Below are 26,655 nucleotides of genomic sequence, written 5' to 3' on the forward strand. Positions count from 1 at the left end.
TTGCAGAAACTTGATGTATGCTCCTTTAAAAGCTGAAGACCATATGAACAAAGTCTAAAAGCAGGCAGGCTGCTAATAAAATCCAATCACATGTCCCATAAAGCCAGGACTCTGCTTGGTATAAGTGATTGTTTTAGTTCCAGGTGTTGTAGAGCAATGAATAAAGTTCACATTTTTAGATAAACGTGTCCATGTCCTGCTATGGCATTCCTTGGGAATGTTACGTAGTTCTGTGTGAAAGCCAGGCTGAAGATTAATTAATCAAACATTTCCTCCCTATCAGGCATCCAGGTACATGTTTAGGAGATTTCTAAAGTTCCCAAAGTTTAAAATGGTATTTTAATGATTCTGCAAATGACAACAGGAAAAAACAACCATGGCACTACCTGTCTGGAGTTTGCATGTCCTCCATGTGCTTGCGTGGGTTTACTCCAGATACTCAGTTTTTCCTCCTACACTCCAAAGGCATGCTGATAGGTTAATTAAATCTTGTCTTAAATGGCCCCAGTATATGTATGTATGAAAGTGAGATAGAGATCTTAGATTGTAAGCTCCTTGAGGGCAGGGACTGATGTGAATGTTAATGGCTGAATATATATATGTGGAGCACTGCATAAACGGATGGCTCTATATACGTACCTGTAATACAAAAAAACTAAATAAAACAGACAGCCAAGGCGTTTTGGGGGTAGGGCACTCCCCCTTCATCAGGGCTTTAGAACAAACAATATATAAGTTGGACCCAGAGCTAAGCTCCGGAAATAATTCACTCCAAACCAGGAGGAGAAACTTTAAATGGTGCCTCTGTTAGTGGAACAGTAGCATGGTCACTGCTAAGTAATGTGTATGTTAGAGGTTTTAGTCTAAGGGCCCATCACACCTGTGATGCACTTTACTTTGTTTCACAGAACTTAATGGAAATGTAACTGTCAGCATACTGCTCAGCCACTGACATTGGACACCTTTTAAAAGATTATCCTTCTGGTTTGGGTTGAATTTTTCCAACATCATTGCTCTGGGTCAAACTGATATGCAGTTTATTTTAGAGTCTGATGAAGGGAAGTTGCTGAACCCCCAAAATGCATTGGGTGCCTGGTGTTTTTCCTGTTGTCAATGTGGAATCAATAATATACCACTTTAAACTCAAGAAACTATTGTTTGGTGCTTTGTTTGGTTGAAATGTCTATGTACTTCCCAAATAAGATGACTTTTGTATTTTGAGAAAGGGCCCTTTCTTGGGAGCTGCCAAGTGCAAACCATTTGGCTTTATAAGGATTTTCATTATATACCAGGGATCTGAATCCAGTGACTCATCTACTTCTACCTAGTATGATGGGATGCCAGGCATCTTACTGTTGTCACTCCACTGGAAAGGAATACCATAAATTAGAGTTTGAACTGCTAACAATTAACTGAGAGGTTAATAGCCTGTCAAACAGTTATCATTCTAGGTAACAAGCTCCTAACCTCAAAGATCTGAAGGATCAATTCTGAATGCCTTAAGGGCATGCAATCTATAAACTGGTTTCACACAATTCATTATAACAGCCCAGGAATTCATTAATATCACTCAATACAGCATCGAGAAATAACTTCATAGCAGAAAACACAATGCAATAACCCCTCTTTGACTGCTTTGTTCTGTTTTATATGACTTGATAACATGATATTTTTGCAATATCGAAATTTCAAGATTTTTTTATTAAAGGACAGTAAATCAATCTGGTGAATGGATCTTAGCCAATTGAATAGATTATGTTGAAAGTACACCTGACATCAGGCTCCAGACCAGTAAAATAATGATAACTGTATGTAGTTTGATGGCTCTGCTCCTTGAAGATATTATAAATGTTTAAACAAGAATGCTTCACATTGATTTGTAGATGTATGACAGTTAAGATCTGACATGTTTAATACAATTTGCAGTGCTTGTTTACAAGTGAAACAAGTTCAACATCTTCTATTGTTTGAGTCTGACTTCATTATAAATTTCTATTTGATGTATAAAACTAATTACGAAGTACCTTAAAGTTGACAGCACAAGTGTTCAATGAAGAAAAAAAGCATTTATTCTACAAAAATGTCTGAAAGATTAAAATTTACAGGTGTGAAAAATAAATACTTGTAAAATTAGACTGTTCTACCAAAGTTAAGGGAGATAGAAAGACAGAGGCATGAGATTTTTAGACAAACATTGCAGATCAGTGTTAGCCAACATTTGGTTCTCCAGCTTTCACCTGGGCTACAATTCCCATCAACCCTGGAAACTCCATCCAGCAAGTAATTGATGGGAGTCATAGCCCATTAGTAGCTAGCAGAGTCATTTCTTGGCTGCCACTGTTACATGTTTTACTTTAGAAGTATTCAGCTCCAACATGCAGTCACAGTGAAAAACTGTCCCACGAAAATATTGTAGTATAAGATTGTGTACAAGCCAAGTGGGCAAAGCTGTGATAGATTTGAATGACCCCCACATATACAAAACAATCTTTAGTAGCACCATTTAATGAACATTGAATACTTTTCTTCATAACATGTTCAGCATTGTGTAAGAATCACTAGAGTCACTGCTGTGTGAAGAGCCAAACACAGGACGCATGGGTAAAGTCTCTTCTGCTATCACTGTCTATCCTAGTCATTTGTACAGATAACTTTTATGAAGGGAAATGATCTCACCTAGAATTGCAGTTGGCACAAATGGATCTGCCATACACCACAAGCAGGTCAAAGCAGGAAGAAAAAAAGGATAAAAGAGAGAAGGAGAAAACAGACAATAATTGATGCAAACTTTGAAGACTACAGATGCAAGGTAGATACATGTTTACACATAGGGAAGGTTTATAACACCGCTGCAAAAAAGGTCAAAGAAAGTTTACTCTTATCAATGGCATTGTCTAGAGGTCGGGTGAGTCTAGCACAATAATTCATTCAGTTCCCCCATCTCTGCAATGCATCATTTTAAAATCCTATATTAAACACTTCTGGCTGCCACCTTGCCCATAATGTCAAACCTACAGAAGGTAAGCTGGCCACAGATGGATCTTTTTTTTTTAACAGCCAGCCCGCTGATTAAAAAAGACTAAACTGATTCCTCCAACCACACATTCGAGTCCCCCCACAGTGCTATTGTATTCCGACGGCTGGACATCTGCTGTCAGAATACACTGATCAACACTGCAGTTGATTGGCTGCAAATGCTGATGGATCGAAAATATACTGACATGACTGTTTGGGAGGAACTGATTAGTGGATCAACTCCTCTCTAATGGGAACAGCCATACATGGATCAAAATTTGGCCTATTCAGACTGAACCATGTATAGCCAGCTTTAAAGAAGGACTTGCCTGGGAAGCAAGCTGATCAGACATACATATTACAACACTACACTACTACCACAGACAGAGCCATAGACAATCTCTCCTTTAACATCTATTGGCAGTGAAAAATTCTTATTTCATGAGTGGCTTTTGGATTTCTTTAATGAATCAAATATCCCCGTTACTCCTCGTATGATTATAGCAACATTTAGCTTTTTTACATTTCCAAGGAGCATGGGTGCTATCATTTAAAACTTGCAAAAACATCACTGGAGAACTATATTGGCTCAGCAATTTACATTACACTTGAAATAAAGAACACTAGATCTATGGTAGGTTAAATGGTTTCTTTGACTGGATTGCAGATAGTTTTGCCATACCATTAGTAGATTAGTGCACACCTGATTCATTCAACAGTCCAAAACATATTCATTATTTCTTTTGTATATGGACACAGTAATTTGGGTGTATTTTATTGCATACAAAAGCCACAGATGGGATGCCAGGGGACCATGAAAAAATCAGGGCATGTATTCGTACACCTGCAATCTTGAAGAAAAAAATATGCTGCAAGGTAGGCAATTATTGAAAGTTTGCACTGGCACTGCTTTTTTTTTTATCCATGAGGGGTTTAGGGTACTTGTAAATAGTGTCCAGCCTTGCTTGTTGTTAACCGACTCCTGTCCTATATCAATAATTAAAATGGCCGCTCCATATGGCTTTGTTAAAAAAAAGTTAAGTTGTAGAAAAGTTCACATTGATCTGTTGCTGAACAACAATGGCGCTTGTCATATCTAATAATCCAATCCATAACTCTTGCACTGATACAGTAATACTGAGTCATAAAACAGATTTTCAGATACATTTAAAGGACCTGTGTGCACATGCACAATTTCCAATCTCAGCGTCCATATGCCTAGAGCAGAACACTCACAGTGAGGATCAATAAGCAACAAAAAACAGTGTAAGGTCCGCTGTGCCTATAACATCCTTTTCCAAACAGAGCGGAAAAAATGGTACAAGCACTTTATGAAACCTATGAACACAGATCCCAATACTCAGCTACAATTATCATTTATCTTAGGTCAACAGAACAATTAAACAATACTAATACAAGCCTTTTTTACCAGATAGGTGCTTGAAAGAAATTGTACTTTAACCCATAGAAGTTCAGCTTCTCAGTTAGCTTTTTTTTTACTTCAAACAGGTTTTGTATTACCATGCAAGTCTACTGCAATGCAAAGCTTGCTTGAATCAGGTCAGAAGGAGGTCAATAGTAGGTCAAATGCACCTATCAATGAATTGCGAATGATCTTATAAATGTCTAAAACTGATGTTGAACTGATTTAATTGACACAAGCCCAAAGCTTGTTGAGAGAGACCCTTATTGTCTCAGTGCAGAGTAGGAAATTAACTAAGGACACTGATAGAAATGTTCTTCTTAGCATACTTTCATACATAAGACCTCTTGTGTGTTGTTTAGCTGGTAATACAGTATGCAAACATGTTTCTCAGCAGTAAAGCTTTACACAGCATCTGGACCAGGGCTAAAAGTGATCCTGATATATAAGTCACAGCTGCTCATACATGTGTACATGTCGAACTTTGCTGAGTATATTTGACCTGTATCATTCATATATCATCAGGCAAAAATGCTGATTCCATAATAATTTTGGGGATCCAACTAGAAATGTATAAGTATTGTGTAGTAAATCAATGCTGAATGAAAGTGATAATGGGAAACCCCATCAATGCTCACATGCATCTACAAATATTGTACAACTTTCTGCAGAGAATGAAAGAAAGTGAGAGAATAAGTAGCACAATTCATGCCTATTGTGTTGGTAAAATTTGCTACAAAAACCAGTGTTGCCAATATAAGTATCCATAAGGATTGTAGTGAATTATTAAAAATGGTTGGCATATAGTTTTTTTTTTTTTTTTAAGAATGTACCTAATTCCCTGTGGTTTAACAGTTTCCACAGCCATTCCTGTAACTAGAATAACTTGCTTTGACGTCTGTGGTTCTGCCTGGCAATGCTTGAAGTTTTACTGACTGGCAAATGCCATAAATTCCAGCAGCCTGAAAAATTCCTAGAGTAACATAGGGAAAGTAATGGCTCTGAAGATTCAAGTTCAGTTGTAGTAAAGACAGCAGTGACAAAGAAACTTGAAAGAATTGCTATTTTTGCTATGAAGCTGAGGAACACATGTTAGTCAAATATCAGCGACTTCACAGTTACCTTGCTGGCATGTGACTTGGCTCTAGTTAATTTGTGCTTCTGGGTTATTCACTGCTTCTCTTCTCTCACTCATATATAAGGATACTGAAAGTACTGAATAGCACAGATGCATTTTTTTAAAGCATTATACCTACTGCCAAGTCAAACATAGCCTCAGCTGGTATGAAATTTGCTAAACTCGAGGTTTCCTGGGAGGACTTTGACATCACCAGGACTCAATGCAGCTGTTGATATGGGCAGGAAGCAGCTAAATTCCCCAGACTTCCTAATGGTTTCTATATAACAGAAAACTAAACAGCTAATGGGAATGGTGGGGAATAACTTGCAGTACTGCAGCACAATGCTGTCTGATGAACCCCCTTTTAGACTGCTTCTTTTCCCTTATAAACCTCACAGAGAGGCATTTATATGCTCAGAACTATGAACAGTTTTGGAAAAGTGATGGCAACCCAGTTCAACATAAAGATAACTAAAGCATTATCTTTGATGTTGCAGCATGGCAAGAAATCTGTTCTGACATTGGTTTACTTAAAGCCCAACTACACCCAAACAATCTTGCTTTTTTTAAAGTTTTGGACAGAAAGGAGCAGGGTTTGTGTTCCTATTTCTGTTTATGTCTCCATTTGGGAAATTTCCCCTTATTTCCTTTCTACCTAGGAACAGAGTATCACTGGGGCAGGAAGAGAACAATTGTTATAGAGACAGACAGGCTGATTTACTAAAAGATGAGTCAAGATTCACTTCAATAACCCAATCATACGAAAAGCAAATTCCTGCATTTTTATTTAATCTGCACATAGTTGGATAACTGAAATTAAACTTTTTTTTTTTAAACATTTTTTTTTCATGGATATTCTCAACTACATTAGTAAATCAGCCACAATGTTTTAAAGGAATAGAGTTTCTTCTGCATTTTCCCTATGTTCTCTGGTGCCGGGGACCTCGGTTTCATGAATTTCTTTTCCTGGGGTAACATCGACAGGAGGAGAGGAAAAATATCCCCAACAGGGGCACAACAGAAATGAAAACCCTAGTATATTTAAACCATTTGACACTCTATACATAACTAAAAAAAGTTACTTTTTATCTGGTCCCTCCCACAGCCTCCCTTTAAACTAAGACCTTTGTGTCCTAACTCCTAACATACAGTATATGGATCTACCCCATGGAAGAGAGACTGAAGATGAGGGCATCTAGGAAAGTTATGCTTACCTTTGACAACACTGTTTACATTATAGATATCTCCTGATGCACCTTGAAGACAGTGTGCTGTCTCGTCGTTGACTGACATCGTGGAGTACTTGCTTTCTTTATTGTTTTGAAATTCTATGTTACCTCACGTTTTTCTTTTTATGTTCTTGATGCTGCCTACTTCTTTTGTTGTTAGCTCATTGAAAATGTTAATGAATCTTTATGGATGGAAAAAAAGTGTGGGCTATAGCTGGGCTCATCTTACAATGAACCTGCCCCATAATCAGCCATGACATAATCTACCATCACTGTGAGCAAAATATTTATTTTCAAGAGGCAAGATCCTCTTGGCTTTCTGCACACATACTGAAAAATAGAATAATGATTGAATAAAGTAGAACATTATTTCTATATCCTGCTTACCTGGGTAGTATGAGTTGGGCACAGTTGTACTTAGAGTGTTTGTTTTCATTGTGAATGAAGATGGTGATGAAACAGCTGCAAAGAAAGAACAAGAATTATTTAATCTACTGTACTAGACATCTGGCATATTAACATTACCGCAGCACCCTGGTGTGAATGGCCCCTCTGAGTCCATATACAAAACCAACACACTGCATTGTTATTCATTGTTAATTGCACCTCAATGCATACATTTAATGTGCTGCAGCATACTGTATATGCATTATACTGTACCACAATGTACTGTACTGTGTCCTAAAAACCAGAACAGGACCCAATAAAGGTACATTGATAGCCCATGCAAAATAAATGGACCGTCTAACACAAAACATTTAAAAGCATGAATTTGTAGCGAATGGGCCCTCACTATGCTATTTTACTAAGCAGTCAGCACAACCTACAGTGGGGACGGAAAGTATTCAGACCCCCTTAACATTTTCACTATTTGTTATATTGAAGCCATTTGCGAAAATAATTTAAGTACATTTTTTTCCTCATTAATGTACACACAGCACCCCATATTGACAGAAAAACACAGAATTGTGTTCTTAATCGTGCACTAAAGGTTCCTAAGAGCACAGTGGCTTCCATAATCCTTAAATGGAAGACATTTGGGATGACCAGAACCCTTCCTAGAGCTGGCTGTCCGGCCAAACTGAGCTATCGGGGGAGAATAGCCTTGGTGAGAGAAGTAAAGAAGAACCCAAAGATCACTGTGGCTGAGCTCCAGAGATGCAGTCGGGAGATGGGAGAAAGTTGTAGAATGTCAACCATCACTGCAGCCCTCCACCAGTTGGGGCTTTATGACAGAGTGGCCCGACGGAATCCTCTCCTCAGTGCAAAACACATGAAAGCCAGCATGGAGTTTGCTAAAAAACACCTGAAGGACTCCCAGATGGTGAGAAATAAGATTCTTTGGTCTAATGAGATCAAGATAGAACTGTTTGGCCTTAATTCTAAGCAGTATGTGTGGAGAAAACCAGGCACTGCTCATTACCTGTCCAATACAGTCCCAACAGTGAAGCATTGTGGTGGCAGCATCATGCTGTGGGGATGTTTTTCAGCTGCAGGGACAGGACGGTTGGTTGCAAATGAGGGAAAGATGAATGCGGCAAGTACAGGGATATCCTGGACGAAAACCTTCTCCAGAGTGCTCAGGACCTCAGAATGGGCTGAAGGTTTACCTTCCAACAAGACAATGACCCTAAGAACACAGGTAAAATGACAAAGGAGTGGCTTCACAAGAACTCCATGACTGTTCTTGAATGGCCCAGCCAGAGCCCTGACTTAAACCCAATTGAGCATCTCTAGAGAGACCTAAAAATGGCTGTCCATCAACGTTTACCTTCCAACCTGACAGAACTGGAGAGAATCTGCAGGGAGGAATGGCAGAGGATCCCCAAATCCAGGTGTGAAAAACTTGTTGCATCTTTCCCAAAAAGACTCATGGCTGTATTAGGCCAAAAGGGTGCCTCTACTAAATACTGAGCAAAGGGTCTGAATACTTAGGACCATGTGATATTTCAGTTTTTATTTTTTTCATAAATCTGCAAAAATGTCAACAATTCTGTGTTTTTCTATCAATATGGGGTGCTGTGTGTACATTAATGAGGATAAAAATGAAGTTAAATGATTTTAGCAAATGGCTGCAATATAACAAAGAGGGGTTCTGAATACTTTCCGTCCCCACTGTACATATGCAATGGACAAACATACTGTAGGTACACCTATTAAAAAAATATAATTGTAGAATTTTTTTGATATTCTAATTAATGGTGTCAAATTGATGACTGTTTTTTGCCATGGTGCTGAAAACAATCAAAAGTGCAGGATGGAAAATGTTTCTTGAGAAAATTAAATTCTAACAGTAAATGTGTTTTTTGATTGGGAAATTCCATTCATTCCATAAGTGAATGTTAAAGGCAAACAAAATGTTGAAGTACTTTCAAATAGCATTATTAAATGTACTGATAGGATTTTTCATGCAAACATTCCTATCACCAGCCATGTCCACGAGTCCCTCGGCTGTCCGGGACTCTCCTCCTGATTTGCTGAGACATAGCAGCGGGGTCATTGGCTCCCATGACTGTCAAAGTCAGTTAGCCATTCCAGAGAGAGAGGGTGGGGCTGAATGGCAGCTTTGTGTATGAATGGATACACGGAGCTGCAACTCGGCTCAGGTGCCCCCACAGCAAGCTGCTTGTTGTGGGGGCACTCGACAGGAGGGAGGGGCCAGGAGCAGTAAAGAGGGACCTGAGAAGAGGAGGATAAGCATAACATGTTTGTTATTTTTGTTAATCTAAAAACAAGACTATACAATCAGGTTAATGCCGAACTTTCCCTGCTTTAATTTCAGTTGGGTATGTGAAAATTAAAAGTCAGCAGCTATAAAAAAATAAAGCTAGTAAGTATAAGACATTAACAAGGTTCCCAGTGCAACATATGTCCCATTTTTATGGCGCTAGACTGTTTTTGTTATTTTACAAAAACTGTAGCTGCTGATTTTTAATGAACAGGCACTCTTTTGCCCAGGGTTCCAGGGCTGTGCTCACCCAAGCCGGTTTCTTCACTGGCCTTTAGCCCTCTGCGCCAGAATTTTAACTGTGGACAGCTGGCTTTGACTCCTTGAGGCTTCACAGCTGGCTGCTCCCTGCGAATGCAAGAGCTGCACTGCACTACGTGAATGATCCTGCAGTCTTCTGGAACCTGTGTTGTGTCCCAGAAGACTGCAGGCAGGGATGGGGGGGGGACTTCAGAAGTGGGAGCGGGTACCTGTTAGAAACAGATACCCGCTCCACCCCTCCAAAAAAATCTGCCAAATATGTCAGAGGAGGGGAGGAGGAAAAGGAAGAGCTGAACTTTCCATTTTGGGTGAAGTTCCGCTTTAACATGTGTTATCTTCATAAGTACACAGTATATAGTGCATTTAAATGCAAACTGCTGATTGGACACTGATGGAACGGCAGCAGATTAATGGGGTTATTCCTGTTTTCTCTCCTCCTAGCATTGTCAGACACTGTCAGACTCAAATTTAGGATGTAGGTTTGTATGCTAGAAAATACATGTACTATTTTTTAATGCATAAACGAATTTAATGGTATTTCAAAATACCTGCCTGGAGTCCCAGTTTAAGGTATTGTCAGCGTTCCTGGAAATCCCTTTAATGCCGTTATTCTCAGGGAACCAATAAGCTGAAAAAGCTCAGCCCACACAATGGGCTTAGGAGCCTGGAGACTATAACTAACATGCCGATTTCCTTAATGCTTAAAAAAAAACACAACTCCAAGCTATTCTTAAATGAGGAAAATGGAAATTATTCACAGTGTATAATAGAAAAAGTACATCATGCTCCCAGCTATACTCTGGGCTTTGACAGCAAAGACAGGCAAACTTGTTATGATTATTAAGAGAAAGCCCTTGATGCATCAGTGGCTGCTCATTACAATACGCAATGTGATTTAAGGCACAGCACGGGAGGCACTGATTTTCCATAAGTGACTACTTTGTCCATTAAATTGATTGGTTAATGAGATGGAAAAGTCTTAAAAGTCACTCTTATTCACTTCAGTTGCTTCCTCCTCCATGCATTAGTAAAAATAAAACCCAGTGCTGGAGCAAAATCATTTTGAACTTACATCTGCCATTTAGATTGTGCGTGTCCATGAAAGAGAAAGCTTCATCACAGTTGGTGCCTTGCTCCGTGTAGCTTTTATCCATTGAATTCACCATCACTGTCATCTCCTGGCGGGTGCTGCTCAGGGTCTCTTTCCGCTTCTTTGCCAGTTTCCTGGAAAACAATTGGCACAAAAAACAATAAATCACTACTGCTACATGACATTACACACACGGCTACATGATTATAGTACATCCTGTACTAGCCGACTACCTTTTTAGTTAATGCTTTTCACAAGGCTGAGTTAATACATTTACCCATCTGAGCAGAAACAAAATTTCCCTTGCAGATGACATGCTACGTGAGAAAAAAAAAAGAGAACCTGTCTTGGGTCACAGTTTTTCATAGCAGAAGAATGTATGGGTTAATTGAAACTTACCTATTTTATTCTTACATTTTTTTTTTTTTTTACAGTTGAACACAAAAGATTTTTATGATGTTGATGCTGCTTGTGGTCTGTAGTTTTCCTTTTTATTAAAGTGTTGGTGTACCAGCCTGTGAAAGCATCCGATCAAACCGATCTCATTTTGATCAGATGCTTTTAAAGGCAGAGGAAAGATCTGGGGTCTAAGAGACCCAAGATGTCTCAGTAAAGAGAACAAGTTATAGTTCCTGTTGTTTGTCCCTTTTTTATAGTAATAAAAGTGATCCAATTTTAAAGAGAGTTTAAAAAATGTATAATTTTTTTAAATAAAAAGGTGAACACATATATAAATCACGCATGCACACATGTAAATGGTGTTTGCACCACACATGCACACATTTGAGGTATCACCACAAACGTTATAGCAAGAGCAATAATTGTAGCACCTCCTGTGTATCTCTAAACTGGTATCCTGTAAAAGCTTTAAGGCGTTGTCTATGGCAATTTTAAAGTATCATAGTTTGCTACCATTGCACGTACACAATTTTAAAGCGTGACATGTTAGGTAGCCATTTAATGGGCATAACATCATCGTTTATATTTTACAAATTGGGTATTATATTGTGTTTTTGTGTGTTAAAATTCATAAATCAGGACCTCTGCTTAAATATATACTGTTTGGTGGTAAAAGTAATTTTCTAGCAAAAAAATGCTGATGTTTACATGTAGCAGGGGAATGCCAGAATTGGCCCTGTAGGCAAGTGGTTAATTAGTATTGCAGAAAATTGAGAAGTTTTCATCTTCACTGAAATCCCGGATAGGTGACATATGGTCTTTGCTGCTCAACAAGGTTCTATACCAAATGCCAACCACAATGCGTATATATAAGTTGCGGTTTGCAAGTGGTTTACTGGGGAAGCCATCAGCCATAACCCTGTTAATTTTTTTCTGATAAAAGCAGTCCAAGCAGCTACTTTACTGCTTTATTGCTTTCAGAAGCAGCAGGAAGGGGCCGCTTGCCGATGTTTCTCAGGCTTAACATTTTTACCGGCGTGCCCAAGAAAAGATCCAATGGGTCAAGCAGCTGGCCATAGAGATTACCAGAGACCAGATCATCTCTGATCGTCTCTATGGTCTTGAAGGACCAGAGAGACCTTCTGACATCACTTTTGGTATAGGGTGGAAGTAAATAATTTTTTTTATTAATCAAAAGATCTATTTTTTTTTAAAATCTTTTGCTTTTAAAGGTAGAGGAGATATTTGGGGCCTTTTTGACCCCATATATCACCATAAAGAGGGCCTATCTTCCCTTATTTCTATTACAAGTGAAGTTTACATTCTTTCTAATATAAATAAAATTGATTAAAAAAAATAAAAAATTAAAGCGACAATATACAAATAAAAAATAAAATAAATACGAAAAAAATTCCTCCGTGCTCGCATACAGAAGTGAATGTATACGTCGCTTGCGTATATGTAAACAGTGTCCACACCACACAAGTGAGGTATCACCACAAACATTAGAGCAAGAGCAATATTTCTACAGCTAGACCTCCTCTGTAACTCTAAATAGGTAACCTGTAAAAAAAAATTTAAATGGGGAGATATTTTAGTATCATAGCTTGTCGCTATTTCACGAGCGTGTGCAATTTTAAAGCATAACACGTTGGGCATCTATTTACTTGGCATATCATTATCTTTTATACTTTTCCAAAAAATTGGGTTCATATATATATATATATATATATATATATATATATATATATATATATATATATATATATATACTTTTTTTGCATTAAAAGTCATTAATGTGTATTTTTTCCTAAAAAATTGCATTTGAAAAACCACTGCGCAACTACCATGTGATACAAATTATTGTAATGATAGCCATTTTATTCGCTGGCAAAAAAAATACATATAATATTTGGGGGTTCTAAGTAATTTTCTAGCAGAAAATACTTATTTCATCTTGTAAACAAAAAGTGCCAGAAAAGGCTTGGTTGGCAAGTAGATAAGGATAAATAGGATGCAATTAAATTAATGAGGGATGAACCTTATTGAACCTAAATTAAATTTAATTGCCAAATAACGGTATTTGGGATGGAAGAGGACTCTATCTTTCACTGCTTAAATTCTGTACCCATACAGAGCAACCAGACCTGATTAAATATTCATAACTTTTTAAAAACCATGGCTTGAGATTAAGGTGGTTTATTTATAAAACATGCAAGGGACAAATGTCACAAGCTGCATGGATTTTCTCCATGTTTTCTCGCATAATATGACTTCCTTGTATTGTCATCGCCATCTAGTGGCCAAAATATGGTATATTTTCTGATTGAGGTAGTTCAGAAAAATGTACCACATTTTGGCCACTAGATGGAGCTGACAGTCATATGAAGTTTTCGGGGAAGTACAGAGAAACTTCATGCAGCCTTCACCAAGGCTTGTGACATTTGTACAACTAATGTCTTATAAATAGGCCCCCTAAGTCTAGAACTTGTAGCTGTACTGAACAGTGTAATGAATAATGTGATGTAACAAACAGAAATAAAGTTGGCAGCTGTGCTTGACAACACAACAAATCATAGATGACCATTCCTGGTGCCTTGATACAGGGGTCCTCTGTTTTTTGTATTGTCCGTTGACCAGGTATGAACAGTTATTGCATATGAGCATTGATTTCTGTTGCACATTTGTGTAACACAGAGTTGTTATGAACATGACTTATACAAATGCTCTTTCATGTCTTGGTACTAAAAAACATAGTATATGTAAAAAAGCAGGATAGCAAGGTCTCTGTTTATTTTATGATTGACATAATGTGTACATATTCTGAAAATTACATAAAGCCATTTCCATCAGTCTCTGCATTGGCAGAGCTTAAAAACTCATTCCCCTTCCACAGTCAGAAAAAGAACATATACACCCACGCCATAGGCCCGGTTTAAAAAGAAGCCAATTAACCTACCAGTATGTTTTTTTTTTTTTGTATCACGAAAGGAAACTGAAGCACATAATCTAAGCTCTCTAATGGAAATGTGTAGTGGTTTTGTACATACTGCCTTTCTTTATTTGCTATGGTCAGGACAATACAAAAACAAAACATTTTTTTCCTTTATTATCAGACATAATAATATTTAGCATTACCCTTTTTAGCCAGGAGGAACATTACTCATTTTTAGATTTCCTCTCCACCCCTGTTGTAAATAACACAAAAAGAAAGGGAGGGTGCATAGATCAATGTATTATCCCAAAACCATTGCTTTATTAACAAAAATGGAAAGTATTATACTCATAAGATACCAAATGTATCAAGCTCACCACATGGTAGAAAGTCATCCAATCCTCACTGCATAATGTCATGTGGTAAGAGAAAGTAAAAATCCAGTAGGCTAACTGAGAAAAAGGCTGGTCTTCAAAACATGTTAGCCTACTGGATTTTTACTTTCTCTTAAAACATGACATTATGCAGTGAGGATTGGATGACATTGTACCATGCAATGAGCTTGATACATTTGGTATCTTGTGAGTATAATCCTTACCATTTGTATCAATAAATCAATGGTTTTGGGATAATGGACTAAGACTGTGCACCCTCTCTTTCTTTTTATGGTTCCAGTTGTCCAGACTCCCCCATTCTTAAGAGGGCAGCAAGAGGAGGGGTATCCATACCAGCCAGGATAGAAGTATAGCCTACTTACATTGTGTGGACCCACTCCTAAAGCACAGGAGGTTTTTGTGTGTGACCCTGTTGTAAAAAGCTTGTGGTTTACAGAGCTGTGTTGCCCATGCTGGCTATACACAGATAGATTTTAATAGATTCCTCCATACACACTATACACACGAATGGACAAATTTCCCACTGTGGCAATTGTATGGTGAAATCCAGTTGCTGTTCAGCTGACAATTTTCCAATTTTTCAACAGTTCTCCAAGCCCACTTTTCCTGTGACATTCAAACTTATGTCTTTTCCAACCTTGCAAAAATAGCTATTGTAGTCAGTGCGAAGTGACAGGGTCTCTTTAAAGCCCACCCCAACCCACATATATTATCCTTTATCACCTTCTCGCACTACTTAGACTTGTCATCCGCCCTCTCAGCGAGGATCAGCAGACAGATCCCTCACTGAGCAGGCGGATCTGCTTAACAGAGTCTTCGCCATGTGAAAGGGGTCTTATCAGAAGCGGCCAGTCCATTAGGGGTGCAGGGGCACCACTCCCCTGCAGGGCACCAAACTCAACATTTGTATGAGATTTTTTTAAGCCACATGATTAGATCATAAGGCTCTCATTGGCTTGAAAAAAGTTGGTTTCAGGGAGCAGAGCATTGCACCCCAAACCCACCCACTTGTGATAATAGCGAATTAATATTTGCTATGGTCTTTTGGCTTCTCCCGAGGAAGCCTGAAGAGGGGTAAGTGCAGTTGGAGACCGTCGCTGTGGAGGAGTGAGTGCGGGGGAGACAGTGGCCATTAAGGGGTGAGTGTGGCGTAGACCATCGTCGCGGAGGTGTGAGTGTGGGGGAGACCATCGCCATGGATGGATGAGTGCACAGGAAGACCGTCGTCATGGAGGGGTGAGTGTGAGAGGGGGGCGATCACCGTGGAGTGACCATAAGCTTATAGGAGAGGGAGAAAAGAGGTCTGAACTGCGTACTGACTTGGCCACCAGGGGACAGTGTTGTAGGTCTGTACGCCATACCGGCCTGGAAGCGAAAGGGTTAAACCCTTATACGGACCTCGTATAAAAATATTTCTGAAAGGGTTAAAGTGTTTGTTACCCCAACATTTCAAATTCCTAATATGTGGTTTCTATACCATGTACTTGTATGAAAAAGTATCCTGTTTTCTTTGTATTCCCTGCTTTGTGTGAAATCCCTGGGGTGTTCCTGCCAGTCCCTCTGCTTTACTATAAAAAGAATTGAGCACACTAAGCAGGACAGCACACCATGGGCAGTTCTCTAGCTATGGTGGGTATTCAGCCTGCTCTTCTCCAATGATCAGACTTGCCCTGGCACCCTCCCCCACATAGGTTTTCCCTGGGAAGCTTGGTGTGCTGATGTTTCTCCTCCCCCAGCTGTTATGCAGCTGAGAACAGAGAGAATGTGATCACTTATAAAAAATGGAAAAAAGGTATTTATAACGTTTTTTTTATATCTATACAAAAATGTTTAAACTGAATAGGTTGTTTTACAAGGTGATTGTTTACAATCACTTTGAATGGGCAAAATGGCAGAAAATTCAGAACATAGAAATAGAAAAACAACAACTTTATATACATAAATTAACGAGCAGCCATGGAGGTTGGTGTTGTACCACCACTAGGAAATCTGCGTACACCAAGTCACTAGGCAGCTTTGATACTAGTAATACTTGGAACTAATTACATCTTTCTAGTGTGATGCAGCCCAGCCCAAAACTCATTGGCTTTTAACAAGATTCTTAATCTGGACATGGATTGATATTTGGCCAATTCAGCAAGGATGGTTCAGCAGGATGATTTCTGCTGTTAGAATACGTTTTAGCTGGGAGGATTCCTCTATCCACCTCAATCATTTGGATGGAGCAGTGCATTTTTTATCAGTCTGGTAGCTCATTGAAAAGAAATCAGTCATCCTTGACCAGCTTTAGGTTAGGTTGGTTTGTTCCAGACAAAAACTGAAGCAACTCTGTGCACATCAATGGATGAATTAGTGGGACACAAAAGGCATGACTGTGGATGTCCAGTACAGGCAGTGGGGGGTCCTTTTACTTTATACTTCGGAGCAGAGGCACAGCTTGAAGCTTGTGGGCCCTGATGCAAAAGTTGACCTGGGACCCCCCCACTGCCACCCACCACTTCCACCTTGTGTGCAGATATACCCACCGCACACCAAGATACTCAAAGTGGCTTAAGAGTTTGGAGTTCCCAGAGTTCCTCCTTACATCAGAGGACAGGGATCACCCCTGAAGAATCAGAGGACAGGGACCCCTGGCAGGTCATTTGGCAGTGCTCCTTTCCCATTCCAGCACTGTAAACAGCTCCCCCCCCCCCCCCCCACAATGCACAGGGTTGAAATCACTTTCTTTTACACACAGTCTATCAGCTTTCACAGGGTGTATCTGGCTTTTATGTTGCCGTTCTGATCTGTGAAATCCCCTGGTCAGAACGGCAGTGTAGTTGCAGTAGGCAAATACATCCTATGCAGATCATGGCTGACTGGCTGTGTTGTAAATGAATGTGATTTCAGCCCTGTGGAGGAGGAGCAGTGTAGAGTACCGTACTGTGAAAGAAGATCAGCAGCAGGCATAGCATCTAGGGCTGAGGGTGTGGTCAGGGGGCTTTGGAGGCAAAACATAGATCTGAGGGGCAAAGTCCCGTGCCATGAAATCTGGAGCCTGCAGCCCCTCAGGAGGTGTTAAGGGATTTATTTTAGCAATTTCTGAATGTTTCTCTGTCAGTGTTGGCAGGTGTTGGGGGAAGGTCACCTCCCAGAGGTTCGTGTCATTTCCCCAGTTGTCAGGAAATTGGGGTAAGCGGACATCCCCAGGTGGGGGTGTACAGAGAATCCCAGCTAGTGACTAGAAGACACTGAGCGGTGTCTTACCTCCCCAGTGACATCATGGCTACAGGACGGCACTCTCCTCCTCTTAACTCAGCTGAGTTACCATTGCATGTTGCCAGCACACAGCACAGACACTTCCCCACCCTGGGCTGTTCTTACCCCATGCTCCTCTCCATTCAGGAAATGGCTCACAGCTTCTCCCCAGCTAATGAGAACAGAGAGGTGTGGATGGCAAAGTGGAAGCCCAGTACTGGAGCGTGGCTGTGGGGTCCTAGGTCAGATCGGAGCTGGACTTTGTGCAGGATATGATAATATGAGAGGGAGGCTGTAGGGGCCCCCTGGAGCTAGGGGCCGGGTTGCGATTGTGACCCCTGCAACCCCTTATGCTACGCCCATGCTTAGGATGTATAATGCTCCTTTTTACAAAAATATTTACAGCAGTTATGCATATTGCCTAAATATGATGGAACAGCCTAATTGGAACAGGCCAGACATGCTTCCACCACTTCTCTGCAATATAATTCTGTGGGAGAAAAGTTGCCCTGAGGGGTGTAGCTGATACACAGCAGAGAGCAATGCAGTATGAGAGCAGGAAGCTGCATATTCATTGAGAAAAAAAAATGTCCAAGCGCAAACTGCCTACAAATCATAACATCCCGGGACACAGGACTATGGGGTTTAGTTCCAAAAGACAAATCCACGTTGCACAGTGCAGTCGCTGTAGAGCTGATGGGTCGATCTGAAACGAGGGGAAGCTTTGCTGATTTCTATCATCCAATCATGTACAAGCAAAAATGCTGTTTTTTATTTTCCTTGCATGCTCCCCTCAGATCTACAGCGACTGCACTTTCAAGTTCATTAGCAGTGCACTTGTAGTGCAAAGTCGATTTTCCTTTAATAAATAAACCCCTATACAGGGACAAAAGGATGTTAGACTTCAATTGGGTTTTAAATCTACATTTGTTTTATAGTATACAGTACATAAGAAATGAACAATAAATCATAAAATATACTTGAAAATATTAGTATATGACGATAAACAGATGGTTTTAATAATAACACCAAACATTATTAGATCACCAAAGTTTGTGATATTAAACTAGAGGAAACTGTACAGTGCTTTGGGGGAACAGGATGTGTGTTCAAAATATAATCTAAAGAGGCAGAAAAGGGAAAGTACACATAAACAGAAAGAATATTAAGTAAATAACATGTGGCAAATGTTTCTGGAGCTTTCCTGGTTCCAGCAGATCACTTAACAGAGAGAAAAGGTCTGAGGTGAGATACAGTTATATGTATTATTATAGCTTTGCGGCTATTACATCAAATAACGGTGGATAAAGAACAGGTGTTCACCTTATTACTTGGGAAAAAAACGACTATTCAGAGCAGTGTGGTAGAATGCAAAAGCCAGCTATTTTAGCGAAGAAACATATCAATGGGGGATTCTTGTAAAGCATGTTAGCGTGCGATTTTGGCAATAATAACATTGCTCCAATTGTAATAAAACTAGGTGCTTGTTTTTACCATAATATGTCACATATAGTGATGCTAAAATTTGGAGTTGAACGCAATTATTTAATTAGCACAAAAAAAGATGCTACTCCTGTACAATTACGTTCAGCAACATTGTGGAAATGACTTCTGTCACTCTGCGATGCAATGCTGTGTAATGAATAGCAGGTCCTTGTGGCCGGGAGGGGGCCCGGGTAAGTCTGTTGTTTATTCAAAGACACCAGCAGAAGTTAATAGACAGTTATAAACTAATTGAGTGTGTCTGTAGTGATATCTTCCCATTCATCTAGCTCATTCTATTTAGCTTTGCTAAGCTTCCATATGGCGCTGAATCCTGCTGCTTGAAACAGTCACATGAAGAACAATGAAGTAAGATAACATGCAGCACCAGGGAGCAAAGAGTTTAACTGTTCTTTTAAGCTCCCTTTGACAATACTGATTTTAACTTCTCTCTGGCACATTGTAACAGTCTGAAATTTCGTTGAAGCCAGGAAAAAAAAACAAAAAACGAAAACTTTTCTACAGTTAGTACTGTGTACTAAGAATGCTAATGGCACTTATACAGTAACTAGATGATGAAATTTGTGCCAACTTGATTTCAGTGTGCTACTAGGTGACCGTCCACAAGAAGTTAAACCAGGGGTAGGCAACCCCGGCATGCAAAGCCTCTTTTAACTCCCTCTCCATCAGCAGAGCAGCACAGGGAAGTGTCAGTGAGACACTAATGCATTCCAATTTCATAATTCACAGCACCTGCATTGAGGGGGAGGCACTGCTTCCCCACACTTTGTAAAAGATGGGAAACATTGTTTGGTTCTCTAACTTTGCTGTAGCTGCGATCGTCAGCTTTTGTGATGGGGAAGAGATTGGGTGCAATTCTGATAGGGGGGCAGTCCCTGTTTCCAGGAGGAGGACTGTCTTGGAGACTGCTAAAACCAATCACAGTCCTGCTAGCCCCGTCCACCATCTGGAGGAAGGTGATGCACTTGGTTGTCACTACCAATCTCAGAAAGAAGGGATTTCACTGTGATTGAGACAACCACAATCAGGTGACAGTTTGTGGAATTACTGTTGAGCTTCTGGAACTTTGTTTAAATTATTCCAGAACCATTTGTGTCACTTACTACTGTACCCCTGCACTCTGTGTCTCTTTAAGCCACAGCCAGTAATCAACACAATGAAAAAACACTTTTTCTCAGCTGCGGGGGCCCAACGTATGACCCTGCACACAGGCCCACTGCTTTCAGAAAATGCCCCTGACCTGAGCTCATCATTGTGCATCCATTCCAGATGCTTGTGACATCACATACAAGCACATAGGCTGGATGTGAGAGGTGGATCAGCAAGATGAGTGTGCCAGGACAGGTAGATATGTCTCATCTCTGTTTGCTTTCATCACTCTGCATATCACGCATATCATAGATGAGATGAGGGTACAGCGGTGGAGCAGATGAGCAGGATATTACAGAGGTGGAGCAGATGAGCAGGAGGGTACAGCGGTGGGGAAAATGAGCAGGAGGGGGTTCAGAAGAGCAGGAGGTTACAGTTGTGTAGCAGATGTTGGTGGAAGAGATGAGAAGGGGGTTCAGCAGAGGGACAGAAGAGCAGGGGGGAACAGTGATGGGCCAGATGAGCAGGGGGATTCAGTGTTGGGCCAGATGAGCAGGGAGGGTTCAGTGTTGGGCCAGATGAGCAGGAGGGTTCAGTGTTGGGCCAGATGAGCAGGAGGGTTCAGTGTTGGGCCATATGAGCAGGGGGTTCAGTGTTGGGGCAGAAAAGCAGGGGGGTAGAGCAGTGGGGCAGATGTGAAATGAGGTGTACTGATGAGGCAGATGAGAAGGGGGTTACAGTGGTGGGGCAGGAGAGCCGGGGAAACAGTGGTGGGGGAGGAGAGCAAGAGGAACAGAGATGGGGCAGAAGAGCAGGAGGCTACAAAGGTGAGACAGATGTGCAGAAGGTACATTGTTGGGGCAGATGAGAAAACGGGTTACAGTGGTGCGACAGATGAGCAGATGAGTTTAGTGGTAGGACAGATGAGAAGGTGATTCAGTAGTGAGACAGAAGAGCAGGGGGATACGGCAGTGGAGTAGATGTGCAGGGAGGTACAGTGGTGGGGCAGATGAGAAAAGGGGTACATTGATGGAGCAGATGAGCAGGGGGGTTACAGTGGTGGGAAAGAAGATTAGGGGTTACAGTGGTGGGGCAGATGAGAAAAGGGGTGCATTGATTAGGGAGTACAGTGGTGGGGTAGATGAGATGTGCAGGAGGTACTGTTGTGGGAGGGATGAGAGGGGTCTTCAGTGTTGGGGCAGAGGAGAAATTAGGTACATTGGTGGGACAGATGAGTAGGGAATTACAGCGGTGGGGCAGAGGAGCAGGGGGTACAGAGGTGGGGCAGATGTGCAGAGGAGAAAGGAGGTATATTGGTGGAACACATGAGCAGGGGGTTATAGTGGTGAGGCAGATGTGCAGGAGGTACAGTCATGGGGCAGATGAAAAAGGGGGTTATAGTGGTGGGGCAAATGAGCAGATAAGTTCAGTGTTAGGACAGATGAGAAGATGGTTCAGTGGTGGAACAGATGTGCATGGAGGTACAGTGGTGGGGCAGATGAGCAGGGGGTTACAGTGGTGGGGCAGAAGAGCAGGGTGATACAGGGATGGGGCAGATATACAGTGGGTTACAGTGGTGGGACAGATGAGCAAGAGGATACAGAGGTAGGGCAGATGTACAGGGTAGTACAGTGGTGTGACAGATGTGCAGGGGGTTACAATGGTAAGGCAGATGAGAAAGGGGGTACATTGGTGGGGCAAATGAGAAAGGGGGTACATTGGTGGGGCAGATGAGAAAGGGGGTACAGTGGTGGGGCAGATGTATAGGGGGTTGCAGTGGTGGGACAGATGAGCAGGGGGATTACAGTGGTGGATCAGATCAGCAGGGGGTTACAGTGGTGGGGCAGATGAGCAGGGGGGTACAGTGGTGGGGCAGATGTGCAGGGTATTATATTGGTGGGGCAGATGTACAGTGGTGGAGCTGATGTGCAGGGGGTTACAGTGGTGGAGCAGATGGGTAGGGAAGTACAGTGGTGAAACACATTTGCAGGGGGGACAATAATATGAGATGTGGAGTTGCAGGAATTGGGGCTGATCTAGGGAGCGAGAGTGCAGGATTTTAATTTCGCACTACTAAAGTAGTTTGCAGCATTTACTTGATAAAAAATAATTTTCCTGATTGAGAGTGTGCAGTTGACATTTTTTTGTTATAAAATCGGCACGCTCAATTTATTTGAATTTTTTTTTCGGCACACTGTGTTCCAAAGGTTGCCTACCTTGTAAAATTGCATGCCTTGTGATATAGGTTGCCTACCTTGTGATGTAAACCCTAACTAAATGACATTTAGTTTGCTAAAGTAGATATCATAAACAATTTACATGTTTTAAAAAAAAAATACTGTTACAATATTTTCCTTCTTTGTCACTTACCAGTAATGACTGCAGCAGACCAGTACTGATGGTCTCTTGCAGTCTCTATGCAGCCACTTAATATCTAGATACATGAGATGACCCACATTGCACGTCTTATAGTGGGATTCCTGATGTTGACAACAGTAGACCATGTTGGTGTAATGTGTATTAAAAAGGTAGTGGTCTCTAATGGAAGCCCATATGATGGGGTGATGACACAAGAGCACAACTGGTAGACAGGGACAGAGCATTGTCACCCTGCAACCAGGAGTGCCAGAACACGGACCTTCATGGTTGGATCAACACATATTATTTTAATAAAATATGTGGATTTAAGGGGTTAGTTGTCCTCTATGCAGTTCATGAATATGTGTCCATAATTTTAAACTAAACTAATTTAAAAAAATATCCATTTATTCTTCTCCCATACCTATAGGGCTTTTGTAAACAAGTAATGCATGCACTAAATACTTCTGATATTTTCCAAAAGCTTCATCTTGTCCTTATCTCTAGGATGGACCAGCCATTAGGACAAGTGTCTCCTAGTGATACAGGAGTGAGCGCGTTCCTTCTGAGCAGTGCAGCACTATCTTGTGTCACTGCAGATGACCTCAGCAGATTCAGTGCTTTCCCTCCCGTCACAACCGCTGAACTCATCCACTGTGCGGAGAGTATAATAAGTCTGTGCGGGGTTCGGAAGAAGGACAGCGCTCCACCCTGTACTGTTAGGAGGGCACTCATCCTATTGGTTTATCTGCCCTAGAGGAAAGGGATAGGATGACAGAAAATTATTAGAAGTGTTTGGGGCAGACAAAAGGCCTACAGGTACGGGAGGAGCATAAAAAATATTTTAAAATTGAATTTGTTTTAAATTATGGAATCGTTTTTATAAACTACAAAGGTGAACTAACCCTTTCAAAAGACTGAAAATGTATTTTAGAAATTATATTAACATGTTAAAGCTTAACATTTTGATATAGGTTTTAAATTGCTCAATAAAATGAGTTAAAAAAAATGCTTATGTAGTTTCAGCTGGTTAGTTGTCTTCTAGTAGTTGTATTTTAGTTTTTCACATGGAAATGTAGAGCAATACATTTGTGTCCTGTATAATGCCTCCATTGTGTTCACAAAAGGATCCCACCTGGCCAGTGTTAATGTGTGATTATTCTTTTGTTATTATCTGCTCTATACCTTTACCACCGTACCACCATTAACACAATGGGGAATTTTGTCATCACAGAATCATATTGCTTTATCATAAAAATGGGCTACAAAACTTTTCATTCAAATGCAAAGCATGCCAGATGTTGTAAACAAGAAATTGCATAGAACGCTACACAATTATACTACACATAAAGGGGAGCTGCGTGCCAGGAGTTTCTACCATCATGGTTCTAAAAACAAAGATAAGAAACATCCAAAAGAATGTAAATTAAATGTGATTTTCATTTTCTCAGATTAATGGAAAGGGTGTTTTATGGCAATCTTTTGTCCACAGACCACTATGGCATTCCACCATATGGCCTTCAACATGACTGGATGCCAGAAATGGAAGCAACAGAGAGAACAGAGTTCACCATCTTTGTTGTTCTTCTCATTCAGTGACTATAATCAGATGTTTAGCTATAATTTTTAGTGTACCATGCTAAACTTATTTAAAGGCATAAAGACATTTCCATTGCTGATACAGTGGGGAAAATAATTATTTGATCCCCTGCAGATTTTGTAAGTTCTCCCACTTACAAATAAATGAAGGGTCTGTCATTTTTATCATAGGTGTATTTTAAATAATAGAGACAGAATATCAACCAAAACTACAGAAGAAACACATTATGCAAATCGAGTTGCAGTTCAATGAGTAAAATAAGTATTTGATCCCCAAGCAAAACATGACTTAGTACTTGGTGGAGAAACCATTATTGGCAAGAACAGAAGTAAGACGTTTCTTGTAGTTGGTTACCAGGTCAGCCACACATCTCAGGAGGGAGTTTGGTTCACTCTTTACAGATTTTCTCTAAATCCTTAAGGTTTCTTGGCTGTTGCTTGCCAACTCAAAGTTTCCGCTCCCTCCATACATTTTCTATAGGATTAAGGTCTGGAGACTGGCTAGGCCACTCCATGACCTTAATATGCTTCTTCTTGAACCACTCCTCTGTTGCCTTGGCATTATGTTTTGAGCCATTGTAGTGCTGAGGGAAGAAGGTTCTCATAAAAGATGCTACAATACATGGCCCCGTCCCTTGGCCTTTCAATATGGCAAAGCTGGCCTGTACCTTTAGCAGAGAAAGAGCACCAAAGCATAATGTTTCCACCTCTGTGCTTGACTGTAGAGATGGTGTTCTTAGGGTCATAGTCAGAATTTTTCTTCCTTCAAACACGGTGAGTCAAGTTAATGCCAAAGAGCTCAATTTTGGTCTCATCGGACCACAGCACTTTCTCTCAATCCTTCTCTGTATCATTTAGATGTTCATTGTGTTACATATGCTTTCTTGAGGAGGAGGATCTTGTGAGCACTGCAGGATTTAAATCCATGGCGGCATATTGTGTCAATGGTTTGTTTGGTGACTGTAGTCCCAACTGCCTTGAGATCATTCACAAGCTCCTCCCATGTAGTTCTGGGCTGATCCTTCACTTTTCTCATGATCGTCCTTACCCCATGAGGCATGGAGCTCTAGACCGAGGGCAATTGATGGTTATTTTGTATTTCTTCCATTTGTGAATAATTGCTCCAACAGTTGTCTCCTTCTTACCAGGCTTTTTGCTGATGTTCGTGTAGACCATTCCAGCCTTGTGCAGGTCTGCAATCTTGTCCCGGATGTCCTTCGACAGCTCTTTGGTCTTGCCCATGATGGTGAGGTTTGAATGGAAGAAAAAGATTCTGTGGAAAGGTGTCTTTTATAGACATAACGCGTTGTCGTTAGGAGCCCCTTCTTATATTGACAGGACTAATCTGTTTACCACATGAGCGCTACTGTAGCTAGTCTGTGGGAGCCAGAAGTATTGTTGGTTGGTAGGGGATCAAATACTATTTTACTCACTGAACTGCAACTCAATTTATAACATTTGTATCATGTGTTTTTTCTGGATTTTTGGTTGATATTCTGTCTCTATCATTTAAAATACACCTATGATAACAATTATAGACCCTTCATTTCTTTGTAAGTGGACAAACTTACAAATTCTGCAGAGGATCAAATAATTATTTGCGACACTGTACACGTTTTCTACAATACAATGCACACTACCACATATGTATTGTCTGAAAATGGCACATAGAAAACAATGAGACGTGTTTACAACATACATGTGCAGTGGTGTGCATAAAAATGCAGCTAAATGGGCACAATGATGTAAAAAAAAAACTATATCTCACAAAATTATATGATCAGTGTATGTCAGGATCTCTTTGAACACACAGTCCATAGAGAAAAGCACATGGAGGTCAACAACTTTACCAGGATGTCACTTTTTTCCTAGCTTAAATTTTAGACCTCTAACAACAACACGAACGGCCTGATTCTGGCTCCTGGAAGGGTATTCAGCCATGACACTGGAAGCTGTCACAAGTCAATCAATGATGGTGTCTTTTACGCTAAATAACCATACCCTGATACCTGTGACCACTTGCCAAGTTATCTACAGCTGACCCCATCTTACTTACAGCCCAACTTATCCTTGCCTAGTGATATATTGTTGCTCAGTGCTCTGGCCGCCCATACCTTAAGCAGGTCATGTCAGCCATCAACCTGACAACTTAGAAGCTACTCAATCCACCCAGAGTGATTATTTGTCTACACACCTTTAATTGCACTGGGGACCATCAGACATTGTCATGATCTAGTGCAAAGTGTCAACAGTCAGGCCCCCAATGTCAGCCAA

At 40.6% G+C, this 26,655-nt stretch overlaps 1 protein-coding gene across 10 annotated transcripts in view; it reads right to left on the reverse strand.

Annotated features, from left to right (window-relative positions):
* The window catches only part of PTPRM (protein tyrosine phosphatase receptor type M), a 982,826-nt gene that overhangs the window by 203,715 nt on the left and 752,456 nt on the right, over positions 1-26,655 (reverse strand). For 6 of the 10 annotated variants that reach the window (XM_077492470.1, XM_077492475.1, XM_077492473.1 and 3 more), the window contains 3 exons: positions 10,849-11,000; positions 7,175-7,249; positions 2,677-2,703 (listed from right to left, as the gene is read on the reverse strand). In XM_077492470.1, coding sequence (XP_077348596.1) covers positions 2,677-2,703; positions 7,175-7,249; positions 10,849-11,000 — 254 coding nt within the window. The remainder of the gene's footprint in view (positions 1-2,676; positions 2,704-7,174; positions 7,250-10,848; positions 11,001-26,655) is intronic. The other 4 variants (XM_077492471.1, XM_077492476.1, XM_077492478.1 and 1 more) reach the window with 1 other exon arrangement.

Source organism: Lithobates pipiens, unplaced genomic scaffold, assembly GCF_037356315.1.
Source record: "Lithobates pipiens isolate NorthernLeopardFrog02 unplaced genomic scaffold, aLitPip1_a1.2 Scaffold_19, whole genome shotgun sequence".
Lineage (NCBI taxonomy): Eukaryota > Metazoa > Chordata > Amphibia > Anura > Ranidae > Lithobates > Lithobates pipiens.